General features: G+C 42.3%; 2 protein-coding genes across 2 annotated transcripts in view; both read right to left on the minus strand.

Annotated features, from left to right (window-relative positions):
• The window catches only part of LOC115079657 (proline-rich receptor-like protein kinase PERK8), a 110,683-nt gene that overhangs the window by 78,344 nt on the left and 7,829 nt on the right, over positions 1 to 24,510 (minus strand). The window lies entirely within an intron of this gene.
• The window catches only part of LOC115073656 (carbonic anhydrase 9-like), a 226,135-nt gene continuing 223,460 nt past the window's right edge, over positions 21,836 to 24,510 (minus strand). The window contains exon 8 of the mRNA XM_029572254.1: positions 21,836 to 22,002. Within this exon, the coding sequence (XP_029428114.1) occupies positions 21,836 to 22,002 (167 nt within the window). The remainder of the gene's footprint in view (positions 22,003 to 24,510) is intronic.

A 24,510-nucleotide genomic window follows, 5' to 3' on the forward strand; every position in this document is an offset into this window, starting at 1 on the left:
GTTTTATTCTCCATTCCTTTCCTAATAATCCCCAGCACTCTATTTGCTTTCTTGGCTGCTGCTGCACACAATGCTCATTGAATGGTTTCTCTATGGAGTGATACAGAGACATTATGATATTCTATGTTTTATTCTCCATTCCTTTCCTAATAATCCCCAGCACTCTATTTACTTTCTTGGCTGCTGCTGCACACAATGCTCATTGTATGGTTTCTCTATGGAGTGATACAGAGACATTATGATATTCTCTGTTTTATTCTCCAGTCCTTCCCTAATAATCCCCAGCACTGTATTTGCTTTCTTGGCTGCTGCTGCACACAATGCTCATTGTATGGTTTCTCTATGGAGCAATACAGAGACATTATAATATTCTCTGTTTTATTCTCCATTCCTTTCCTAATAATCCCCAGCACTCTGTTTGCTTTCTTGGCTGCTGCTGCACACAATGCTCATTGTATGGTTTCTCTATGGAGTGATACAGAGACATTATGATATTCTCTGTTTTATTCTCCATTCCTTTCCTAATAATCCCCAGCATTCTATTTGCTTTCTTGGCTGCTGCTGCACACAATGCTCATTGTATGGTTTCTCTATGGAGTGATACAGAGACATTATGACATTCTATGTTTTATTCTCCATTCCTTTCCTAATAATCCCCAGCATTCTATTTGCTTTCTTGGCTGCTGCTGCACACAGTGCTCATTGTATGGTTTCTCTATGGAGTGATACAGAGACATTATGATATTCTCTGTTTTATTCTCCAGTCCTTTCCTAATAATCCCCAGCACTCTATTTGCTTTCTTGGCTGCTGCTGCACACAATGCTCATTGTATGGTTTCTCTATGGAGTGATACAGAGACATTATGATATTCTCTGTTTTATTCTCCATTCCTTTCCTAATAATCCCCAGCACTCTGTTTGCTTTCTTGGCTGCTGCTGCACACAATGCTCATTGTATGGTTTCTCTATGGAGTGATACAGAGGCATTATGATATTCTCTGTTTTATTCTCCATTCCTTTCCTAATAATCCCCAGCACTCTATTTCCTTTCTTGGCTGGTGCTGCACACAGTGCTCATTGTATGGTTTCTCTATGGAGTGATACAGAGGCATTATGATATTCTCTGTTTTCTTCTCCATTCCTTTCCTAATAATCCCCAGCATTCTGTTTGCTTTCTTGGCTGCTGCTGCACACAATGCTCATTGTATGGTTTCTCTATGGAGTGATACAGAGGCATTATGGTATTCTCTGTTTTATTCTCCATTCCTTTCCTAATAATCCCTAGCATTCTAATTGCTTTCTTGGCTGCTGCTGCACACAGTGTTCATTGTATGGTTTCTCTATGGAGTGATACAGAGACATTATGATATTCTATGTTTTATTCTCCATTCCTTTCCTAATAATCCCTAGCACTCTGTTTGCTTTCTTGGCTGCTGCTGCACACATTGCTCATTGTATGGTTTCTCTATGGAGTGATACAGGGACATTATAATATTCTCTGTTTTATTCTCCATTCCTTTCCTAATAATCCCCAGCACTCTATTTGCTTTCTTGGCTGCTGCTGCACACAGTGCTCATTGTATGGTTTCTCTATGGAGTGATACAGAGACATTATGATATTCTTTGTTTTATTCTCCATTCCTTTCCTATAATCCCAAGCACTCTATTTGCTTTCTTGGCTGCTGCTGCACACAATGCTCATTGTATGGTTTATCTATGGAGTGATACAGAGGCATTATGATATTCTCTGTTTTATTCTCCATTCCTTTCCTAATAATCCCCAGCTCTCTGTTTGCTTTCTTGGCTGCTGCTGCACACAATGCTCATTGTATGGTTTCTCTATGGAGTGATAAAGAGGCATTATGATATTCTCTGTTTTATTCTCCATTCCTTTCCTAATAATTTCTAGCACTCTATTTGCTTTCTTGGCTGCTGCTGCACACAATGCTCATTGTATGGTTTCTCTATGGAGTGATACAGAGGCATTATGATATTCTCTGTTTTATTGTCCATTCCTTCCCTAATAATCCCTAGCACTCTGTTTGCTTTCTTGGCTGCTGCTGCACACATTGCTCATTGTATGGTTTCTCTATGGAGTGATACAGGGACATTATAATATTCTCTGTTTTATTCTCCATTCCTTTCCTAATAATCCCCAGCACTCTATTTGCTTTCTTGGCTGCTGCTGCACACAGTGCTCATTGTATGGTTTCTCTATGGAGTGATACAGAGACATTATGATATTCTTTGTTTTATTCTCCATTCCTTTCCTATAATCCCAAGCACTCTATTTGCTTTCTTGGCTGCTGCTGCACACAATGCTCATTGTATGGTTTATCTATGGAGTGATACAGAGGCATTATGATATTCTCTGTTTTATTCTCCATTCCTTTCCTAATAATCCCCAGCTCTCTGTTTGCTTTCTTGGCTGCTGCTGCACACAATGCTCATTGTATGGTTTCTCTATGGAGTGATAAAGAGGCATTATGATATTCTCTGTTTTATTCTCCATTCCTTTCCTAATAATTTGTAGCACTCTATTTGCTTTCTTGGCTGCTGCTGCACACAATGCTCATTGTATGGTTTCTCTATGGAGTGATACAGAGGCATTATGATATTCTCTGTTTTATTGTCCATTCCTTCCCTAATAATCCCTAGCACTCTATTTGCTTTCTTGGCTGCTGCTGCACACAATGCTCATTGTATGGTTTCTCTATGGAGTGATACAGAGACATTAAGATATTCTCTGTTTTATTCTCCAGTCCTTTCCTAATAATCCCTAGCACTCTATTTGCTTTCTTGGCTGCTGCTGCACACAGTGCTCATTGTATGGTTTCTCTATGGAGCGATACAGAGGCATTATGATATTCTCTGTTTTATTCTCCATTCCTTTCCTAATAATCCCCAGCACTCTATTTGCTTTCTTGGCTACTGCTGCTGCACACAATGCTCATTGTATGGTTTCTCTATGGAGTGATACAGAGGCATTATGATATTCTCTGTTTTATTCTCCATTCCTTTCCTAATAATCCCCAGCACTCTATTTCCTTTCTTGGCTGCTGCTGCACACAATGCTCATTGTATGGTTTCTCTATGTAGTGATACAGAGACATTATGATATTCTCTGTTTTATTCTCCATTCCTTTCCTATAATCGCCAGCACTCTATTTGCTTTCTTGGCTGCTGCTGCACACAATGCTCATTGTATGGTTTATCTATGGAGTGATACAGAGACATTATGATATTCTCTGTTTTATTCTCCATTCCTTTCCTATAATCCCCAGCACTCTATTTGCTTTCTTGGCTGCTGCTGCACACAATGCTCATTGTATGGTTTCTCTAGGGAGCAATACAGAGACATTATAATATTCTCTGTTTTATTCTCCATTCCTTTCCTAATAATCCCCAGCACTCTGTTTGCTTTCTTGGCTGCTGCTGCACACAATGCTCATTGAATGGTTTCTCTATGGAGTGATACAGAGACATTATGATATTCTATGTTTTATTCTCCATTCCTTTCCTAATAATCCCTAGCACTCTGTTTGCTTTCTTGGCTGCTGCTGCACACATTGCTCATTGTATGGTTTCTCTATGGAGTGATACAGGGACATTATAATATTCTCTGTTTTATTCTCCATTCCTTTCCTAATAATCCCCAGCACTCTATTTGCTTTCTTGGCTGCTGCTGCACACAGTGCTCATTGTATGGTTTCTCTATGGAGTGATACAGAGACATTATGATATTCTCTGTTTTATTCTCCATTCCTTTCCTATAATCCCCAGCACTCTATTTGCTTTCTTGGCTGCTGCTGCACACAATGCTCATTGTATGGTTTATCTATGGAGTGATACAGAGGCATTATGATATTCTCTGTTTTATTCTCCATTCCTTTCCTAATAATCCCCAGCTCTCTGTTTGCTTTCTTGGCTGCTGCTGCACACAATGCTCATTGTATGGTTTCTCTATGGAGTGATAAAGAGGCATTATGATATTCTCTGTTTTATTCTCCATTCCTTTCCTAATAATTCCTAGCACTCTATTTGCTTTCTTGGCTGCTGCTGCACACAATGCTCATTGTATGGTTTCTCTATGGAGTGATACAGAGGCATTATGATATTCTCTGTTTTATTGTCCATTCCTTCCCTAATAATCCCTAGCACTCTATTTGCTTTCTTGGCTGCTGCTGCACACAATGCTCATTGTATGGTTTCTCTATGGAGTGATACAGAGACATTAAGATATTCTCTGTTTTATTCTCCAGTCCTTTCCTAATAATCCCTAGCACTCTATTTGCTTTCTTGGCTGCTGCTGCACACAGTGCTCATTGTATGGTTTCTCTATGGAGCGATACAGAGGCATTATGATATTCTCTGTTTTATTCTCCATTCCTTTCCTAATAATCCCCAGCACTCTATTTGCTTTCTTGGCTACTGCTGCTGCACACAATGCTCATTGTATGGTTTCTCTATGGAGTGATACAGAGGCATTATGATATTCTCTGTTTTATTCTCCATTCCTTTCCTAATAATCCCCAGCACTCTATTTCCTTTCTTGGCTGCTGCTGCACACAATGCTCATTGTATGGTTTCTCTATGGAGTGATACAGAGACATTATGATATTCTCTGTTTTATTCTCCATTCCTTTCCTATAATCCCCAGCACTCTATTTGCTTTCTTGGCTGCTGCTGCACACAATGCTCATTGTATGGTTTATCTATGGAGTGATACAGAGACATTATGATATTCTCTGTTTTATTCTCCATTCCTTTCCTATAATCCCCAGCACTCTATTTGCTTTCTTGGCTGCTGCTGCACACAATGCTCATTGTATGGTTTCTCTAGGGAGCAATACAGAGACATTATAATATTCTCTGTTTTATTCTCCATTCCTTTCCTAATAATCCCCAGCACTCTGTTTGCTTTCTTGGCTGCTGCTGCACACAATGCTCATTGAATGGTTTCTCTATGGAGTGATACAGAGACATTATGATATTCTCTGTTTTATTCTCCATTCCTTTCCTAATAATCCCCAGCATTCTATTTGCTTTCTTGGCTGCTGCTGCACACAATGCTCATTGTATGGTTTCTCTATGGAGTGATACAGAGACTTTATGACATTCTATGTTTTATTCTCCATTCCTTTCCTAATAATCCCCAGCATTCTATTTGCTTTCTTGGCTGCTGCTGCACACAATGCTCATTGTATGGTTTCTCTATGGAGTGATACAGAGACATTATGATATTCTCTGTTTTATTCTCCAGTCCTTCCCTAATAATCCCCAGCACTCTATTTGCTTTCTTGGCTGCTGCTGCACACAATGCTCATTGTATGGTTTCTCTATGGAGCAATACAGAGACATTATAATATTCTCTGTTTTATTCTCCATTCCTTTCCTAATAATCCCCAGCATTCTATTTGCTTTCTTGGCTGCTGCTGCACACAATGCTCATTGTATGGTTTCTCTATGGAGTGATACAGAGACATTATGACATTCTATGTTTTATTCTCCATTCCTTTCCTAATAATCCCCAGCATTCTATTTGCTTTCTTGGCTGGTGCTGCACACAGTGCTCATTGTATGGTTTCTCTATGGAGTGATACAGAGACATTATGATATTCTCTGTTTTATTCTCCAGTCCTTTCCTAATAATCCCCAGCACTCTATTTGCTTTCTTGGCTGCTGCTGCACACAATGCTCATTGTATGGTTTCTCTATGGAGTGATACAGAGACATTATGATATTCTCTGTTTTATTCTCCATTGCTTTCCTAATAATCCCCAGCACTCTGTTTGCTTTCTTGGCTGCTGCTGCACACAATGCTCATTGTATGGTTTCTCTATGGAGTGATACAGAGGCATTATGATATTCTCTGTTTTATTCTCCATTCCTTTCCTAATAATCCCCAGCACTCTATTTCCTTTCTTGGCTGCTGCTGCACACAGTGCTCATTGTATGGTTTCTCTATGGAGTGATACAGAGGCATTATGATATTCTCTGTTTTCTTCTCCATTCCTTTCCTAATAATCCCCAGCATTCTGTTTGCTTTCTTGGCTGCTGCTGCACACAATGCTCATTGTATGGTTTCTCTATGGAGTGATACAGAGGCATTATGGTATTCTCTGTTTTATTCTCCATTCCTTTCCTAATAATCCCTAGCATTCTAATTGCTTTCTTGGCTGCTGCTGCACACAGTGTTCATTGTATGGTTTCTCTATGGAGTGATACAGAGACATTATGATATTCTATGTTTTATTCTCCATTCCTTTCCTAATAATCCCTAGCACTCTGTTTGCTTTCTTGGCTGCTGCTGCACACAATGCTCATTGTATGGTTTCTCTATGGAGTGATACAGGGACATTATGATATTCTCTGTTTTATTCTCCATTCCTTTCCTAATAATCCCCAGCACTCTATTTGCTTTCTTGGCTGCTGCTGCACACAGTGCTCATTGTATGGTTTCTCTATGGAGTGATACAGAGACATTATGATATTCTCTGTTTTATTCTCCATTCCTTTCCTATAATCCCCAGCACTCTATTTGCTTTCTTGGCTGCTGCTGCACACAATGCTCATTGTATGGTTTCTCTATGGAGCGATACAGAGGCATTATGATATTCTCTGTTTTATTCTCCATTCCTTTCCTAATAATCCCCAGCACTCTATTTGCTTTCTTGGCTACTGCTGCTGCACACAATGCTCATTGTATGGTTTCTCTATGGAGCGATACAGAGGCATTATGATATTCTCTGTTTTATTCTCCATTCCTTTCCTAATAATCCCCAGCATTCTGTTTGCTTTCTTGGCTGGTGCTGCACACAATGCTCATTGTATGGTTTCTCTATGGAGTGATACAGAGGCATTATGATATTCTCTGTTTTAGTCTCCATTCCTTTCCTAATAATCCCTAGCATTCTATTTGCTTTCTTGGCTGCTGCTGCACACAGTGCTCATTGTATGGTTTCTCTATGGAGTGATACAGAGACATTATGATATTCTGTTTTATTCTCCATTCCTTTCCTAATAATCCCTAGCACTCTGTTTGCTTTCTTGGCTGCTGCTGCACACAATGCTCATTGTATGGTTTCTCTATGGAGTGATACAGAGGCATTATGATATTCTCTGTTTTATTCTCCATTCCTTTCCTAATAATCCCCAGCACTCTATTTCCTTTCTTGGCTGCTGCTGCACACAATGCTCATTGTATGGTTTATCTATGGAGCGATACAGAGGCATTATGATATTCTCTGTTTTATTCTCCATTCCTTTCCGAATAATCCCCAGCACTCTGTTTGCTTTCTTGGCTGCTGCTGCACACAATGCTCATTGTATGGTTTCTCTATGGAGCGATACAGAGGCATTATGATATTCTCTGTTTTATTCTCCATTCCTTTCCTAATAATCCCCAGCACTCTGTTTGCTTTCTTGGCTGCTGCTGCACACAGTGCTCATTGTATGGTTTCTCTATGGAGCGATACAGAGGCATTATGATATTCTCTGTTTTATTCTCCATTCCTTTCCTATAATCCCCAGCACTCTATTTGCTTTCTTGGCTGCTGCTGCACAGAATGCTCATTGTATGGTTTCTCTATGGAGTGATACAGAGGCATTATGATATTGTGAAGCCCTGTTGGCTAATTTTTTGTTCGATGGAAACCAATGTGATGTGATGGTTTCTTAACGAATGTCTGTATACAACAAAAAGGTTAAATAAATAAATAAATAAATAAATTCTCCATTCCTTTCCTAATAATCACCAGCACTCTATTTGCTTTCTTGGCTGCTGCTGCTGCACACTGAGCAGACGATTTCAATGTATTTTCAACGATGACAGCTAAATCCTTTTCCTGAGTGGTGACTCCTAATGTGGAAACTTGCATTGTGTATTTATAATTTAGGATACTCTTCCCTAAGTGCATCACTTTGCACTTGTCCAGATTAAATTTCATTTGTGGTTTCATGCCAAGGCTCCCAGTATTGCAATTTCCTCCTGCAATTTCTCACAATCCTCTTGCGATTTAAAATCCTCTATCATATCCCCCCTCAGTCGTCTCTTCTCCAGGCTGAAAAGTCCTAACCTCTTTAGTCTTTCTTCATAGGGGAGCTGTTCCATTCCCCTTATCATTTTGGTTGCCCTTTTCTGTACCTTCTCCATCGCAATTATATCTTTTTTGAGATGCGGCGACCAGAATTGTACACAGTATTCAAGGTGCGGTCTCACCATGGAGTGATACAGAGGTATTATGACATTTTCCATTTTATTCACCATTCCCTTTCTAATAATTCCTAACATTCTGTTTGCTTTTTTGACTGCCGCAGCACACTGTACCGACGATTTCAATGTGTTATCCACTATGACACCTAGATCTCTTTCTTGGGTTGTAGCACCTAATATTGCCAAACCCAGTTGACATTATCAACTCCTCTCTCTCCTCAGGCTCCGTCCCAGATGTCCTCAAACAAGCGATAGTAAAACCCCTCCTTAAAAAACCCTCACTAGACCCCAGAGACCCTTCCAACTTCCGTCCGATCTCAAACTTGCCCTTCATTTCCAAAATTATGGAAAAGATCGTTAAAATCCAACTCACTGAATACCTTGACAATAACAATACTCTGCATCCTGCCCAATTCGGTTTCCGCAAATCCCTTAATACTGAAACACTCCTACTTTCACTCACAGACCACATACTCAGAGGCATGGATCAGGGCAACTGCTATCTCCTTGCTCTTCTTGACATCTCAGCTGCCTTTGACACCATCAATCACAATTACCTCATCAACCGCTTGGCCAAAATAGGTATCTCTGGCCTAGCCCTGCTCTGGTTCAAATCCTACTTATCCAACAGAAAATTTGCCGTCAAAATAGGAAATTCCAAATCTGCTCTCTACCCCTTATCCCAAGGTGTCCCCCAAGGCTCCTCCCTCTCCTCTACCTTATTCAATATCTACCTCACACCCCTCTGTCAGTTCCTCACAGACCTTGGCCTCAAATTCTACCTCTACGCAGACGATGTGCAAATCCTTATCCCCATCCACAACTCGCTTTCTGATGCCCTTGCATTTTGGAACACCACCCTTGCCTCTATAAAGGACTTTCTCTCAAACAGCCACCTTGCCTTAAACTCCTCCAAAATGGAACTGCTACTACTCTCTCAACACCAACCCCCCAAACCCCTGATTTCCAATGACCCAGCATTCAGTGCCACATCATCCCAATCCTTTGTTAAGGACCTTGGAGTAATTTTAGACCAACAACTTAATCTAAAGAAACAGATCAACTCCATCCTCAAAGAAGGTTTTTTCAAGCTCAATGTTATAAAGAAACTTAAACCCCTCCTCCACTATCATGACTTTCGCACTGTTATCCAATCTACTCTCTCCACTAAACTAGATTACTGCAACGCCCTCCTCCTCGGATTACCCGCTTCCACCACGAAACCCCTACAAATGTTCCAAAATGCCATCGCCAGGATTATTGCTAACTCACGGAAATCAGACCACATCACTCCCATACTCAAAGACCTCCACTGGCTCCCCATAACATCCCGCATCCTCTTTAAAACCTTAACCATAATACACAAATCCATCTACTCCTACAACTCTAACTGGCTAGATGAACCCTTTTGCCCCATACGCTCCGACCGACCCATGCGCTCTGTCAACAAAGATACCCTAACAGTACCTCCCATCAAAAAAGCCCACCTCTCCTCCACAAGGGACCGCGCTCTCTCCATTGCAGGCCCGAAGCAATGGAACTCCGTCCCGACTACACTCAGACTTGAGCCATGCTACTCCAAATTCAGAAAAAAACTAAAGACATGGCTCTTCCGACAGGCCTTCCCAGAATAACCTGCCTCCACTTGCCTACTCCTCTCATTCCTCTTGAACAATCCTCACACAAATGACTCTTAAATTGCACACTATTGATAGCTTTCTATAATAGCTTTCTGTAAATATTGTATATAGCCCTTTGTAATTAACTTCCCTATTTACCTCTCAAAGTTGATGTTCCCTTTCCTTTCTTACTGCACTATGTATTTACTCCCTCCCTTTTCCCCTCCCTGTTAATTGTATTTCTATGTTTCAGTTACAATGTAAACCGGTATGATGTTTGCATACTAATACCGGTATATAAAAGCATTAAATAAATAAATAAATATGGAACCCAACATTGTGTAATTATAGCATGGGTTATTTTTCCCTATATGCATCACCTTGCACTTATCCACATTAAATTTCATCTGCCATTTCGATGCCCAATTTTCCAGTCTCACCAGGTGTTCCTGCAATTTATCACAATCTGCTTGTGATTTAACTACTCTGAACAATTTTGTATCATCTGCAAATCTGATTACCTCACTCGTCGTATTTCTTTCCAGATCATTTATAAATATATTGAAAAGTAAGGGTCCCAATACAGATCCCTGAGGCACTCCACTGCCCACTCCCTTCCACTGAGAAAATTGTCCATTCAATCCTACTCTCTGTTTCCTGTCTTTTAGCCAGTTTGCAATCCACGAAAGGACATCGCCACCTATCCCATGACTTTTTACTTTTCCTAGAAGCCTCTCATGAGGGACTTTGTCAAACGCCTTCTGAAAATCCAAGTATACTATATCTACCGGTTCACCTTTATCCACATGTTTATTAACTCCTTCAAAAAAGTGAAGCAGATTTGTGAGGCAAGACTTGCCCTGGGTAAAGCCATGCTGACTTTGTTCCATTAAACCATGTCTTTCTATATGTTCTGTGATTTTGATGTTTAGAACACTTTCCACTATTTTTCCTGGCTCAGGTAAGAAAAATACAAAACATTCATTTTGAGCATGAATTACACATTTACATAGGTATCTTAAGATAAATCTATACCCCCAATGCTATAACCTGCGATCTCATGGAAAGAAAATCTCGTCTCCTAACTTGGGTCACCTTTGCAAAATCTGGAAATATACGTATAGGTTGACCGTGAAAGGTAGAAGAGATAATTTTAAAATATCTCTTCAAAACCTCATTTAAGTCTTGTTCCATAACAAAGGAAACAAGGAGAGTTGATCGCTCAATAACCTCAACAGCTGAATCTTCCAGGAATTGAGTTAAGTTGGTAATAGCTTCAATATGAGCATCTTTAGGAAGGCTCTATTTACTAACACCAGGGAGGAAAAACACTTTATTTATTGAGGGAATCTTCTCTATTTCGAACTTGAGGATTTCATGAAAAACATTTTCAGAGTGCTGTATATATCTCCCCCCAGCACCCTGGAAAAATTCAAAAAACGCAGATTCAGGTGCCTGATATGGTTCTCAAGAAATTCCAAGCTCCGGAAGCAAGTCCCATAATCTTTAATTAACTTGAGTTTACAAGCTTGGGTTTGAGATATAACCTGTTCCGAGGATACCATTTGATTTTTCAAGTCTTGAATTTGACCTCCAAATTTAGCATTTAGGGAATTCATTTTAGTTGTTAAGGACTCAACTTTGTTTTGACAATCTTTCACTGAGCTTCCAAAACTTACTATAAGATCCCACAGCATGTCTAGTGTTACAATGGATGGTTTAGGAGGGGGTTGAAAAAAAAACCTCACCCCCAGAACCAGCTAAAGCCGCTCCTGAAAGACCCATTGCCACAACCGCAGATATTCGCTCCTCCTGAGCTTCCACGGGAGACTAAGAAACCACCGGGGAGGAAACGCTGACTCCAGCAAGCTAGAAGAAAGCTGGAAACTCGGCCGCAAACCTCAACTCTGACCCCCGGTTGCCATCACAGCGGTGATATCATCATCCTGTGGTGCAATCCTGAGAGGAGGGACAATGGGTACTGGATTCGGCAGTAGGCGCTGATCCGGGGAACTCAGGGTGGTTTCCCCAGGCGACTCCAGTGCTCCCTCACCGGTCGTCGCAGTGAGGACAGGTACCCCCTCTTTTTCTGCCGATCCAGAATCGAAGGCTGTTATGAGACGCTTTCCAAAAGGTAATGCGGTGTCCGGGAGGAAGGCATGAATTTTGCCTTTACATTTAGAAGGCATTTCCAAAGAAATGAGAAATAGAAAGGGAGCACATTCCTCTGCTTCTAGTCATGCCGCCATCTTGGCCCAACCAAATCTTTGAACCATTTTGTGTCATCAGCAAATCTGATCACCTCACTGGTTATTTCCATTTCTAGGTCATTTAAAAATATGTTAAAAGCAGTGGTCCCAGAACAGATCCCTGTGGCACTCCACTATTCATCTTTCTCCACTGGGAACATTTACCATTTAGCCCTACTCTCTGTTTTCTATCTTTTACCCACTTCCCAATCCACAATAGGACACTGCTCCCTATCCCATGACTTTTTAATTTCTCAAGAAGTCTCTCATGAGGGACTTTGTCAAATGCTCTCTGGAAATCCAGAATCACTATATCAAGTGGCTCACGTTTGTCCACAGGTTTATTTATGCCCTAAAAAAAAAAAAAGTAGCAGATTAGTGAGGCAAGACCTCCCTTGGCTAAATCCATGTTGGCTTTGTCCCATTAAACTATGCCTATCTATATGTTCAGCGATTTTGTTCTTTAGAATAGTTTCAAGCATTTTTCCCTGAACCATTTTCAGACTCACTGGTCTGTATTTTTCGGGGATCACTCCTGGAATCCTTTTAAAAAAATCTTGGCCACGGAAGTCCTCCATCTTAGACTCCCAAGATGGCGGCATGCTGAGTGGCGGGGGAAGTCGGATTGTTGAAGCTCCATTAAGTCTTACTTTTCTGCTTGAAATATGCCAGCTAAAAGAAAGGGAAAAATTTGGGTCTTCCCGTCGATTTCCCTACCTTCACCAACAGTTCAGCAAGAAATCACCAACTTCCTCAGCCCGAAAACAAACGACCCGAGGAATGAGGATACTGATGCGCTAATCGGAGAGAGAGCTTTGATTCAGCCGACTGAGGAGTTATCCTTGAGCCCAGACCTGAGGCAAGCGCTGACACAGAGGGCGGAGGTGGTGTTGCAGCCCGGACCGTTTATCGGAGAACCTCCTTTCAGATTGTATGCAGAGGGAACAGCAGTAATCGTGGGCTTCGATGGAAGAGGGACTAACTGGCGCGAATAATCCGGGGATCCCAAACAGCGGTGGAACATCAGGTACCGAGCTGGGACCAGGGACAATTGGGATAGAATCCACGGGAAGAATCCTGCCAACTCCCGTTGGAGGATTAACTGAATTTGTCCCGTTGGTAGTCCCCGAACGCCCTCAAGTCATTACCCTTGTTGCTTTATGGGACATGATGGCTGGAATTGTGAATACTTTCAATGGTTTCAATAGGAGACTAGAGCATTCAATATTACAAAATACAACAATTACCTCTCAGATGCAAAATGAAATAAATGTGCTATCTGGTAAAGTTACTGCTTTAGAAGAGAAGGACTCTGGAAATTTAGACTTCAAAGCGGCCACGTTGAGAGACAGAGAAACTCTGGCGAAGAGGATTGAGACACTAGAAAATAAATCAAGGCAATTAAATCTGCGTATATTAAATTTCCCCAGGATGATTGGAGAAACACCTTATACTACCCTGAAAAAATACATGGGGGAAATACTGGGGATAACCCAGGAAGAACTTCCATCAATTAACAAATGCTATTTTCTCCCAAAGTCTGCAGTAACAGCTATTACACAGAACTGGCAGGGAAATCTCACTGAAATAATAGAAAATTCAGCCATTGAAGTATTGGAAAGAGCAACGCTTCTGGTCTCCTTCATTTCCTTAACTGATTTACAATTAGTAATTAGAAAATATTTCAGATCTTTTCCTGTTTCAAATATGAATGCTAATGTTAAAATCTTTCCCGACTTGGCCGCTGTTACACAAACAATACGTAGAGGTTTTTTAGCCTTACATCATGAGGTGACTGACTTAGGTTTTTCATTTATGATCAAATTTCTGTGTAAACGCGTCCATAAGAAAGGGGGAGAAACTTTTATCTTTTTTGCTCCAGAACAATTAAGGATCTTTATAGATTTAAGAAAACCAGCCACATCAACTCCCATTAATATATGAAAATTTTGTTGTAAGCTTGTAAATGCTATTTCTCTTTAATAATTGTGTTTTTCCTGTAATTCTCTCTTTAAGTTCCAGGGAGTCTCTGTTATGCTCAGGCTTGTGAACCCTTGGGCCGACAGGAGGATGGAATACCTTAGGAGGAAGATCCGTAGGTTCTCCTGTCGGGTGGCGAGGCAGGAACAGAAGACGTGACCAGCTGACCCTCGGCACTGGAGACAGAGGTGACTGTGGAGGCAGACGAAGAGTCGTGACGTCGAGGAAGGAAGTGTGCCTTCGCCACTGGAAGCCCTCGGTCCCCCCAGGAGGAGCCCATAGGGACCCAGACCGCTGGGACTTAGGTGGACCTTTGAGAGGTCAAGAAGCAGTGCGTTCGGTGCAAGGGCTGACTGGAGCTTCAACCCTGGAAGCCCACGGTCCCCCCGGGAGGAGCCCGTAGGGACCCGAGCCGCTGGGACTTAGGTGGGCCCTTGGAGACGATGGTCCAGAAGAAGTCCAAGGCCAAGTGCCAGAGGGTCGTTGCTTACCAGTCCGAGGTCACACACCAAGAGATCACCACTTGCCAGTCCGAAGTCACACACCAGGAATCACCGCTAGCCAATCCGAAGTCAGGAACCAGGAACACCAAGACAAGACAGGAACAAGGATCCAAAGTAGAAGAACTCACCGAAGCAAGCAGACCTGACTAACCCAAAAGTTGCCAAGTCAAGGAATGACCAGAGGAAGCCTCCTTTTATACTTCCTCTGCTCTGGACCATTGGCAGCAGCTGTGGGTAATTAAAGGGCTTAGGTCCCTTTAATTCTGGTTAGGAGGCGCGGCCTCATGCCTAAGGATGGCGGCGGCCATCTTGGATTTCCTCCGGGGAGGAAAGCCTACAGAGTGCCACGAGGGAGGAGCGGGGATGGCTCCCCACCCAGTGCTCAGACCTGGAACCTGCGCCAGGGCGGCGGGCACCGGCCCAGGGTCATGACTCGGAGTTGCCGCGGTGGGTCGCCGCTGCGGATGAGGTAGGGGTTGATTAAAATGATAAAGGGGATGGAACAGCTCCCCTATGAGGAAAGGCTGAAGAGGTTAGGGATATTCAGCTTGGAGAAGAGACGGCTGAGGGGGGATATGATAGAGGTGTTGAAAATCATGAGAGGTCTTGAACGAGTAGATTTGAATCGGTTATTTACACTTTCGGATAATAGAAGGACTAGGGGGCACCCCATGAAGTTAGCAAGTAGCACATTTAAGACTAATCAGAGAACATTCTTTTTCACTCAATGCAGAATTAAGCTCTGGAATTTGTTGCCAGAGGATGTGGTTACTGCGCTTAGTGTAAATGGGTTTAAAAAAAGTTTAGCTAAGTTCTTGGAGGAGAAGTCCATTAACTGCTATTAATCAAGTTGACTTAGGGAATGGCCTCTGCTGTTAATTTGCATCAGTAGCTTGGGATCTTCTTAGTGTTTGGGTAATTGCCATGTTCTTGTCGCCTGGTTTGGAAACAGGATGCTGGGCTTGATGGACTCTTGGTCTGAACCAGCATAGCATGTTCTTATGTTCTTTTACAGCAAGCTTCTATTCAAATCCTCTCTTTGTCGTCCTTATCGATGCTTTGCATCTGACTTGCCAGTACTTTTTCTGTTTCCTGTTTTCTTCACTCGGATCCCTTTTCCATTTCTTGAAAGATGTTCCATTAGCTCTTATAGCCTCTCTTACCTCACCTTTTAGCCATGCCGGTAGTCGTGTAGACTTTCTTCTACCTTTTTTTCTCAATTCACTTTTTCGTTGAATTAAGATAATATTTATACAAGAAACAGTCTTGTTATCAGGAATTACACTAGATCAGTATGAAAAGAAAGATTTGGTAATAATTACAGAAAATTATGCCCACTAATACAGATGCTGTTAGTCAGGGCACAATTGTGGAGAGAAAATTAAACAATTATTATAAGGAAACCTAATTATGCAAAGAAGGTTCCGGTATTTCCATATTTACCAACTGGAGGTGACTAATTCTGCAAAATATTATGAAATTGACTACGGTCATTGACAACGTAACTAGCTCCTTGATATTTGACTAAATATCCTTTAGAACAATATTTTAATAGAAAGGTAGTTCCAATGGCCAATACCCTCTGCTTTTTCTCTGGGAAACACTTCCTTCGGACTTGTGCATCCCTGAGTAAATCAGGGAAACCGATATTTTATGTCCAAAGAATTGCTGGTACCGAAGATGAAGAACGAGACGTAAAGTCCAAATCTTATCAGTTTCTTGTACATGCTTAACATATAATGTTTCTCTATCCTTAATCAAATAAGGTAAGGTAAGGTGAGTGCCCCAACCACAAGCTATCAAAAAACAAAATACGATGGGGCAAAATTTCTCAGATCTTTATTTGTAGACTCACAGATGCATCACAGGATATTTGAAACTTGTTATGAGTTACACAGTCCCCTGACACGGACTGTGATTCGTACAACAACTGTGTTGAGAGGGACCAAAGATCACAAGTTTGCAGAGGTTCAACTCTTAGAAACAAATTGACTCACAAACGTAATCGTTTGCAAGTAGGATGCATCGGGGAAAACGATGTGTCTTTCATTCAGCCAGTCTCTAGCACATTCTAGGCTTGTACATTGTTTTTTTGTTGCTGTTTCAATGCTCCAGGTTGGTTCAGTTAATTGCACGCTCTCCCCACATTAAAAGGACAGCCAGGATGTTTTGTTTAGTTATTTTTCTGAATTGTGGGCATGGTTTTGTTGAGATTGGTTTGTTGTTTCTTTTGGGTTTCTCCACATCCTGGCTGGCCAGGTTTCTGCTGTCTGCAGCATCTTTCATAATAGGGATGTGAATCGTTTTTTGACGATTTAAAAAAATCGTCCGATATTTTTAAATTGTCAAAAATCATTAGAGTGCGCGATACAATAGAAATTCCCCCGATTTATTGTGAAAAATCGTTAATGGGTTAGTGTCCACTAACGGGAGTTATTTGGGGGGAGGGCGGGAAAACCGGCACACCAAAACAACCCCTAAACCCACCCCGACCCTTTAAAACTAAACCCTTACCTTCCCCCACCCTCCCGAACTCCCCAAAAACTTTTTATGAGTACCTGGTGGTCCAGTGGAAGCCCCGGGACCGATTTCCTGCTCTTGGGCCATCGGCGCCATTTTGGCTACCACTAATAAAAATGTCGCCGATGGCCCGATATAAAAAACCCCCCACCAACCCTTTAAAAATGATCCTTTTGCTTCCCCCACCCTCCCGAACCCCCCCAAAACCGTTTTAAAATTACCTGGTGGTTCAGTGGGGGCACGGGGAGCGATCTCCTGCTCTCGGGCCGTCGGCTGCCACTAATAAAAATGGTGCCGATGGCCCTTTGCCCTTACCATGTGACAGGGTATCCGTGCCATTGGCCGGCCCCTGTCACATGGTAGGAGCACTGGATGGCCGACGCCATCTTTAAAAATGGCACCGGCCATTTTAAAGATGGTCGGCACCATCTTTAAAGATGCGCCGGCCATCCAGTGCTCCTACCATGTGACAGGGGCCGGCCAATGGCACGGATACCCTGTCACATGGTAAGGGCAAAGGGCCATCAGAGCGAATTTTATTAGCGCAGCCAATGGCCTGAGAGTGGGATATTGCTCCCCACGCCCCCACTGGACCACCAGGTAATTTTAAAATGGTTTTGGGGGGGGTTCGGGAAGCAAAGGGGTCATTTTTAAAGGGTCGGGGTGGGTTTTTTGTTTATCGGTTCAGGTGCAGCCGATAAACAAAAAAACAATCGTGCTGGACTATAAAAATTGTAAGATTTGAATCGGAACTGGAACTGAACCGATTCCGGTTCTGATTCACATCTCTATTTCATAACAGTTTGTGAATTTTCCAGAAAAATCTGTGATATTAAGGGAGAAATCATTAGAGGCTACATTCTCATCAGATCTAGTCGTGTTTTTGAATCAGATAGGTAGCAAGCCTTGGCAATCTCTCCATAGAGAGTCTAACAAAATCTGTACACAGTGCCTCAGGGATCTGTACTTGGATCGGTGCTTTTCAATATATTTATAAATGATCTGGAAAGGAATATGACGAGTGAGGTAATCAAATTTGAGAATGATACAAAATTATTCAGAGTAGTTAAATCACAAGCAGACTGTGATACATTACAGGAGGACCTTGCAAGACTTGAAGATTGGGCATCCAAATGGCAGATGAAATTTAATGTGGACAAGTGCAAGGTGTTGCATATAGGGAAAAATAACCCTTGCTGTAGTTACACGATGTTAGGTTCCATATTAGGTGCTACCACCCAGGAAAAAGATCTAGGGCATCATAGTGGATAATACTTTAAAATCGTTGGCTCAGTGTGCTGCAGCAGTCAAAAATGCAAATAGAATGTTAGGAATTATTAGGAAGGGAATGGTTAATAAAACGGAAAATGTCATAATGCCTCTGTATCGCTCCATGGTGAGACCACACCTTGAATACTGTGTACAATTCTGGTCGCCGCATCTCAAAAAAGATATAGTTGCGATGGAGAAGGTACAGAGAAGGGCAACCAAAATGATAAAGGGGATGGAACAGCTTCCCTATGAGGAAAGACTAAAGAGGTTAGGGCTGTTCAGCTTGGAGAAGAGATAGCTGAGGAGGGATACGATAGAGGTCTTTAAGATCATGAGAAGTCTTGAACGAGTAGATGTGACTCGGTTATTTTCACTTTCGAATAATAGAAGGACTAGGGGGCATTCCATGAAGTTAGCAAGTAGCACATTTAAGACTAATCAGAGAAAATTCTTTTTCACTCAACGCACAATAAAGCTCTGGAATTTGTTGCCAGAGGATGTGTTTAGTGCAGTTAGTGTAGCTGGGTTCAAAAAAGGTTTGGATAAGTTCTTGGAGGAGAAGTCCATTAACGGCTATTAATCAATTATACTTAGGGAATAGCCACTGCTATTAATTGCATCAGTAGCATGAGATCTTCTTAGTGTTTGGATAATTGCCAGGTTCTTGTGGCCTGGTTTTGGCCTCTGTTGGAAACAGGATGCTGGGCTTGATGGACCCTTGTTCTGACCCAGCATGGCAATTTCTTATGTTCTTATTTCTACCTTTTTTTAATGCGCAGATACATCTTATCTGGGCTTCCAAGATGGTATTTTTAACCAAGATTCATGCCTGATGTAAACTCTTAACCTTTGCAGTTGCCCCTTTCAGTTATTTGCTAAACAGTTCCCTCATTTTATCATAGTCTCCATTTTGAAAGTTAAATGCTGTTGTAGTAGATTTCCTTAGTACGCTGCCTCCAGTTAAGTCAAATTTGATAATGTTGTGATTACTATTGCCAAGTGGCTCCAACACTGTTACCTCTCACACCAAATCCTATGTTTCACTAAGGATTCAGTCTAAAATAGCTTTCCCTCTTGTTGGTTCTGGTACCAGCTGCTCCATGAAGTAGTCATTTATTTCATCTAGGAACCTTACCTCTCTAGCATGTCCTGATATAACATTTACCCAGCCAATACTGGGGTATTTGAAAGCACGCATCAGTCCTCAGGTTTTAAAGGGACCATGGTGGGAAAAGCCCTGAAGCCCCTGGAGATGACGTCACCAGTACTGCCCTACAAAAGGACACCTCCTGAATAGCAACTTGCCTCAGCAGCAAGTCCATCTACTTCTGAGTAGAACAGTAACTTGCTTCAGCAGCATGTCCCTCTACTTCTGAGTAGAACAGTAACTTGCTTCAGCAGCATGTCCCTCTACTTCTGAGTAGAACAGCAACTTGCCTCAGCAGCATGTCCCTCTACTTCTGAGTAGAACAGTAACTTGCCTCAGCAGCAAGTCCATCTACTTCTGAGTAGAACAGCAACTTGCTTCAGCAGCATGTCCCTCTACTTCTGAGTAGAACAGTAACTTGCCTCAGCAGCAAGTCCATCTACTTCTGAGTAGAACAGCAACTTGCCTCAGCAGCATGTCCCTCTACTTCTGAGTAGAACAGTAACTTGCCTCAGCAGCAAGTCCATCTACTGAGTAGAACAGCAACTTGCTTCAGCAGCATGTCCCTCTACTTCTGAGTAGAACAGTAACTTGCCTCAGCAGCATGTCCCTCTACTTCTGAGTAGAACAGTAACTTGCCTCAGCAGCATGTCTCTCTACTTCTGAGTAGAACAGCAACTTGCCTCAGCAGCATGTCCCTCTACTTCTGAGTAGAACAGTAACTTGCCTCAGCAGCAAGTCCATCTACTTCTGAGTAGAACAGCAACTTGCTTCAGCAGCATGTCCCTCTACTTCTGAGTAGAACAGTAACTTGCCTCAGCAGCAAGTCCATCTACTTCTGAGTAGAACAGTAACTTGCCTCAGCAGCAAGTCCCTCTACTTCTGAGTAGAACAGTAACTTGCCTCAGCAGCATGTCCCTCTACTTCTGAGTAGAACAGCAACTTGCTTCAGCAGCATGTCCCTCTACTTCTGAGTAGAACAGTAACTTGCCTCAGCAGCAAGTCCATCTACTTCTGAGTAGAAAAGTAACTTGCCTCAGCAACATGTCCCTCAACCATCTACTTCTGAGTAGAATAGCAACTTGCCTCAGGGCTGGATACAGAGAAGGAAGAATGGAGCAGGGCGGGATACAGAGAAGGAAGAATGGAGCAGGGCAGGATACAGAGAAGGAAGAATGGGGCAGGACAGGATACAGAGAAGGGAGCAGGGCAGGATATAGAGAGAAGGAAGAATGGGGCAGGACAGGATACAGAGAAGGAAGAATGGGGCAGGGCAGGATACAGAGAAGGAAGAATGGGGCAGGGCAGGATACAGAGAATGGAGCAGGGCAGGATATAGAGAGAAGGAAGAATTTATTTATTTATTTATTTATTTTTAATTTTTATAGACCGAAGTTCTTGTAGGAACTACAAATCAATCCGGTTTACATACAACTTTTAAATGCCCAAAAAGAGTAGTGGGCTTTACATAGAACAGTTGAACAATAAAACAGGTAACAATAGAACTAACAATAATGATGGAACAAATAGAATAGATAACCAATTAAACATAGTAATATAGTAATAAATATTATATAGAAAATAAATATAAAAGAGATAGAGTAAATGGAGTGTGAGTACAGTATAAATACAAAAGATGAAGATGAATGGGGCAGGACAGGATACAGAGAAGGAAGAATGGTGCAGGGCTGGATACAGAGAAGGAAGAATGGTGGGCAGGATATAGAGAGAAGGAAGAATGGAGCAGGGCAGGATATAGAGAGAAGGAAGAATGGGGCAGGACAGGATACAGAGAAGGAAGAATGGAGCAGGGCAGGATACAGAGAAGGAAGAATGGGGCAGGGCAGGATACAGAGAAGGAAGAATGGGGCAGGGCAGGATATAGAGAGAAGGAAGAATGGAGCAGGGCAGGATATAGAGAGAAGGAAGAATGGGGCAGGGCAGGATACAGAGAAGGAAGAATGGGGCAGGACAGGATACAGAGAAGGAACACTGAAGTGAAGAACAAGGCCCCATGAGTGATGACTGCAGAGTTGGATGTGGATGAGGAACAGATTCCAGATGTTCTCTCCTAGGGGACTGTTGCATCCACAGAGCTGTCTTTGCTACTCCGCTGTCAGCAATCAGGGCACACCCTGTGCTGGGCTTATAAGACTTGCTGAGGGCTTGTCTAACTTGCTGGGTACTAGAGGGTAAATATTCCCTGGCCGTTGCCTGCTTTTTATCTCTCTCATGGTTCCTCTGCAAGCACCCACCCTTTGCCTAGCTGGGTCACCAGTTCAGAGTCATGTGGTAGCTGCTGGTGTGCGAGTGCCCTTCCTGACTGTCATTCAGTTCCAGGTGACTGACTCCTGCTTGTATTTCTTGCTGACACGGCTGAAGTTCATGCTTACAGCCTTCCCAGTACCTGCTTGATCCAGCAACAGCCAGAACACAGATCCCGAGCCAAGTGACCTGCAGCATGAGTTCACTTCGATATGCACAGAGCTCAGGTGATCTGTAATACAAAACAATCTCCCCTCATGCACGGAGCTCTCTGCCCTTTATCAGAGCCGACTCTTACTTTTAAGCATTGATGTCATCTCCTGTTTGTCACCTGGAATATTGTTGTAATATTTATCTTGGTTTTATTTAGGATTTAGCCCATGCTTCTTCACTGAGCTTAAGGCGAGTTACTTTCAGGTAATTCCCTGTCCCAGAGAGTTCACAGTATCAGGGGGTCATTTATTATGCCTCAATATTTTATCATTGGAGGGCACAATATTGTGTGGGGGGCGTTCCCACTACATTTGGTTCCTCCCACATGAAAATATCAAGGCGAGTTCCCCACGATATTCTTTTTTCACAGAAATTCCATGAAAATAAATATTACGGGGAAATGTCACAAACACGCAATGGTGGCACCCTTCACACGAGGCCACCATCTTCTAAAAGGGCCAGCATCAGCGCTAACACCTCCACCACTTATCGCTTCTAGAGGTGACTTAAAAAGGAAAATAAAATAGCAAATTACACAGGTTAAACTTGCATGGCAATGCCGCGCCTCCTACCTAAAACCCTCCCTTTTCCAAAAACATTCCTCACCCCAGGTTCCAACAAACCCTTGCCCCTGGGACTGCCAAACCCTCACCAAACTTAGAAGCAGTCCCTGGTAGTCTACTGCCCCCCAACCCCTCTTCTATGAAAGATGACCCTAGTAGTCCTGTGGCCCACCTGAATTCACCAAAACTCCCCTCCATACCTTAAGAGGAAATCCCTAGTGTCTAATGATGGGCCAGAATGCACCCTAGATGCTTGGCCTTGAAATGCCAATTTAAAAAATGGCACCTGATGGCCTTTGTCCCATCACATGATGGGGCAAAACTTCATACTTCATATTTCAAATGTGGATACTAATGGTCTAAGCAAGTTGTACTTCATCCATTTGGGAGTTTGTGAGGAAAACATGGTGGAAGGGCGATGGATACCGTCCTAGCTGAAGACAGTTTGATCTTACATCTTTCTTGCAATCTTCACATTGTGGAGGAAGGAGTGATGGATACTGTCCTAGCTGAAGACAGTTTGGATCTTACATCTTTCTTGCAATCTTCACATTGTGGAGGAAGGGATGATGGATACCGTCCTGGCTGAATCAGTTTGGATCTTACAATGTGGAGGAAGGGATGATGGATACCGTCCTGGCTGAAGACAGTCTGGATCTTACAATGTGGAGGAAGGGATGATGGATACTGTCCTAGCTGAAGACAGTCTGGATCTTACAATGTGGAGGAAGGGATGATGGATACCGTCCTGGCTGAAGACAGTCTGGATCTTACAATGTGGAGGAAGGGATGATGGATACCATCCTGGCTGAAGACAGTCTGGATCTTACAATGTGGAGGAAGGGATGATGGATACCGTCCTGGCTGAAGACAGTCTGGATCTTACAATGTGGAGGAAGGGATGATGGATACTGTCCTAGCTGAATACAGTTTGGATCTTACAGCTTTCCTGCAATCTTCCCAAGATAAAATTAAGAGTAGCACAACTTCTTTAAGAACATAAGAACATAAGAAAATGCCATACTGGGAATGAGGATTGGGGGCACAAGGATACCGATATTAGAGTGGTTCTGTTATACCCTTTGACGATGGTTGTTTGTATTTGTACTTTGCTGCATGTATTTCGGGTCTGCATGATAATGTTATTTCTATGTGTTATCCACTCAATAAAAATTGTTATTTAAAAAAAAAAAAAAAAGAAAATGCCATACTGGGTCAGACCAAGGGTCCATCAGGCCCAGCATCCTGTTTCCAACAGTGGCCAATCCAGGCGTTAAGAACCTGGCAAGTACCCAAAAACTAAGTCTATTCCATGTAACCATTACTAATGGCAGTGGCTGTTCTCTAAGTGAACTTAATAGCAGGTAATGGACTTCTCCTCCAAGAACTTATCCAATCCTTTTTTAAACCCAGCTACACTAACTGCACGAACCACATCCTCTGGCAACAAATTCCAGAGTTTAATTGTGCGTTGAGTAAAAAAGATCTTTCTCCGATTAGTTTTAAATGTGCCCCATGCTAACTTCATGGAGTGCCCCCTAGTCTTTCTATTATCCGAAAGAGTAAATAACCGATTCACATCTACCCGTTCTAGACCTCTCATGATTTTAAACACCTCTATCATATCCCCCCTCAGTCGTCTCTTCTCCAAGCTGAAAAGTCCTAACCTCTTTAGTCTTTCCTCATAGGGGAGCTGTTCCATTCCCCTTATCATTTCTTTGGTGACCTTTTGCTCTGAGATGGACAAACACTTGGTTCTGCGACTTTATTTCAAATATAAATATGTTTCCTTTTGTAGGAAGAGGGTGGTGGTAATTCCTGAGGACGCTGATTCTAGAGAAGAAAGTTCCAAAATTCCCATTCAAGTGCATTATTAACTTTCCTGGGAATAAATTTATTTTTTGATCCTTCTCAACTGGAAAATGTTTTGAAGGAAAATATATAAAATGATTTTTTCTTCTGCT

Source organism: Rhinatrema bivittatum, chromosome 1 (genome assembly GCF_901001135.1).
Source record: "Rhinatrema bivittatum chromosome 1, aRhiBiv1.1, whole genome shotgun sequence".
Classification (NCBI taxonomy): Eukaryota; Metazoa; Chordata; class Amphibia; order Gymnophiona; family Rhinatrematidae; genus Rhinatrema; species Rhinatrema bivittatum.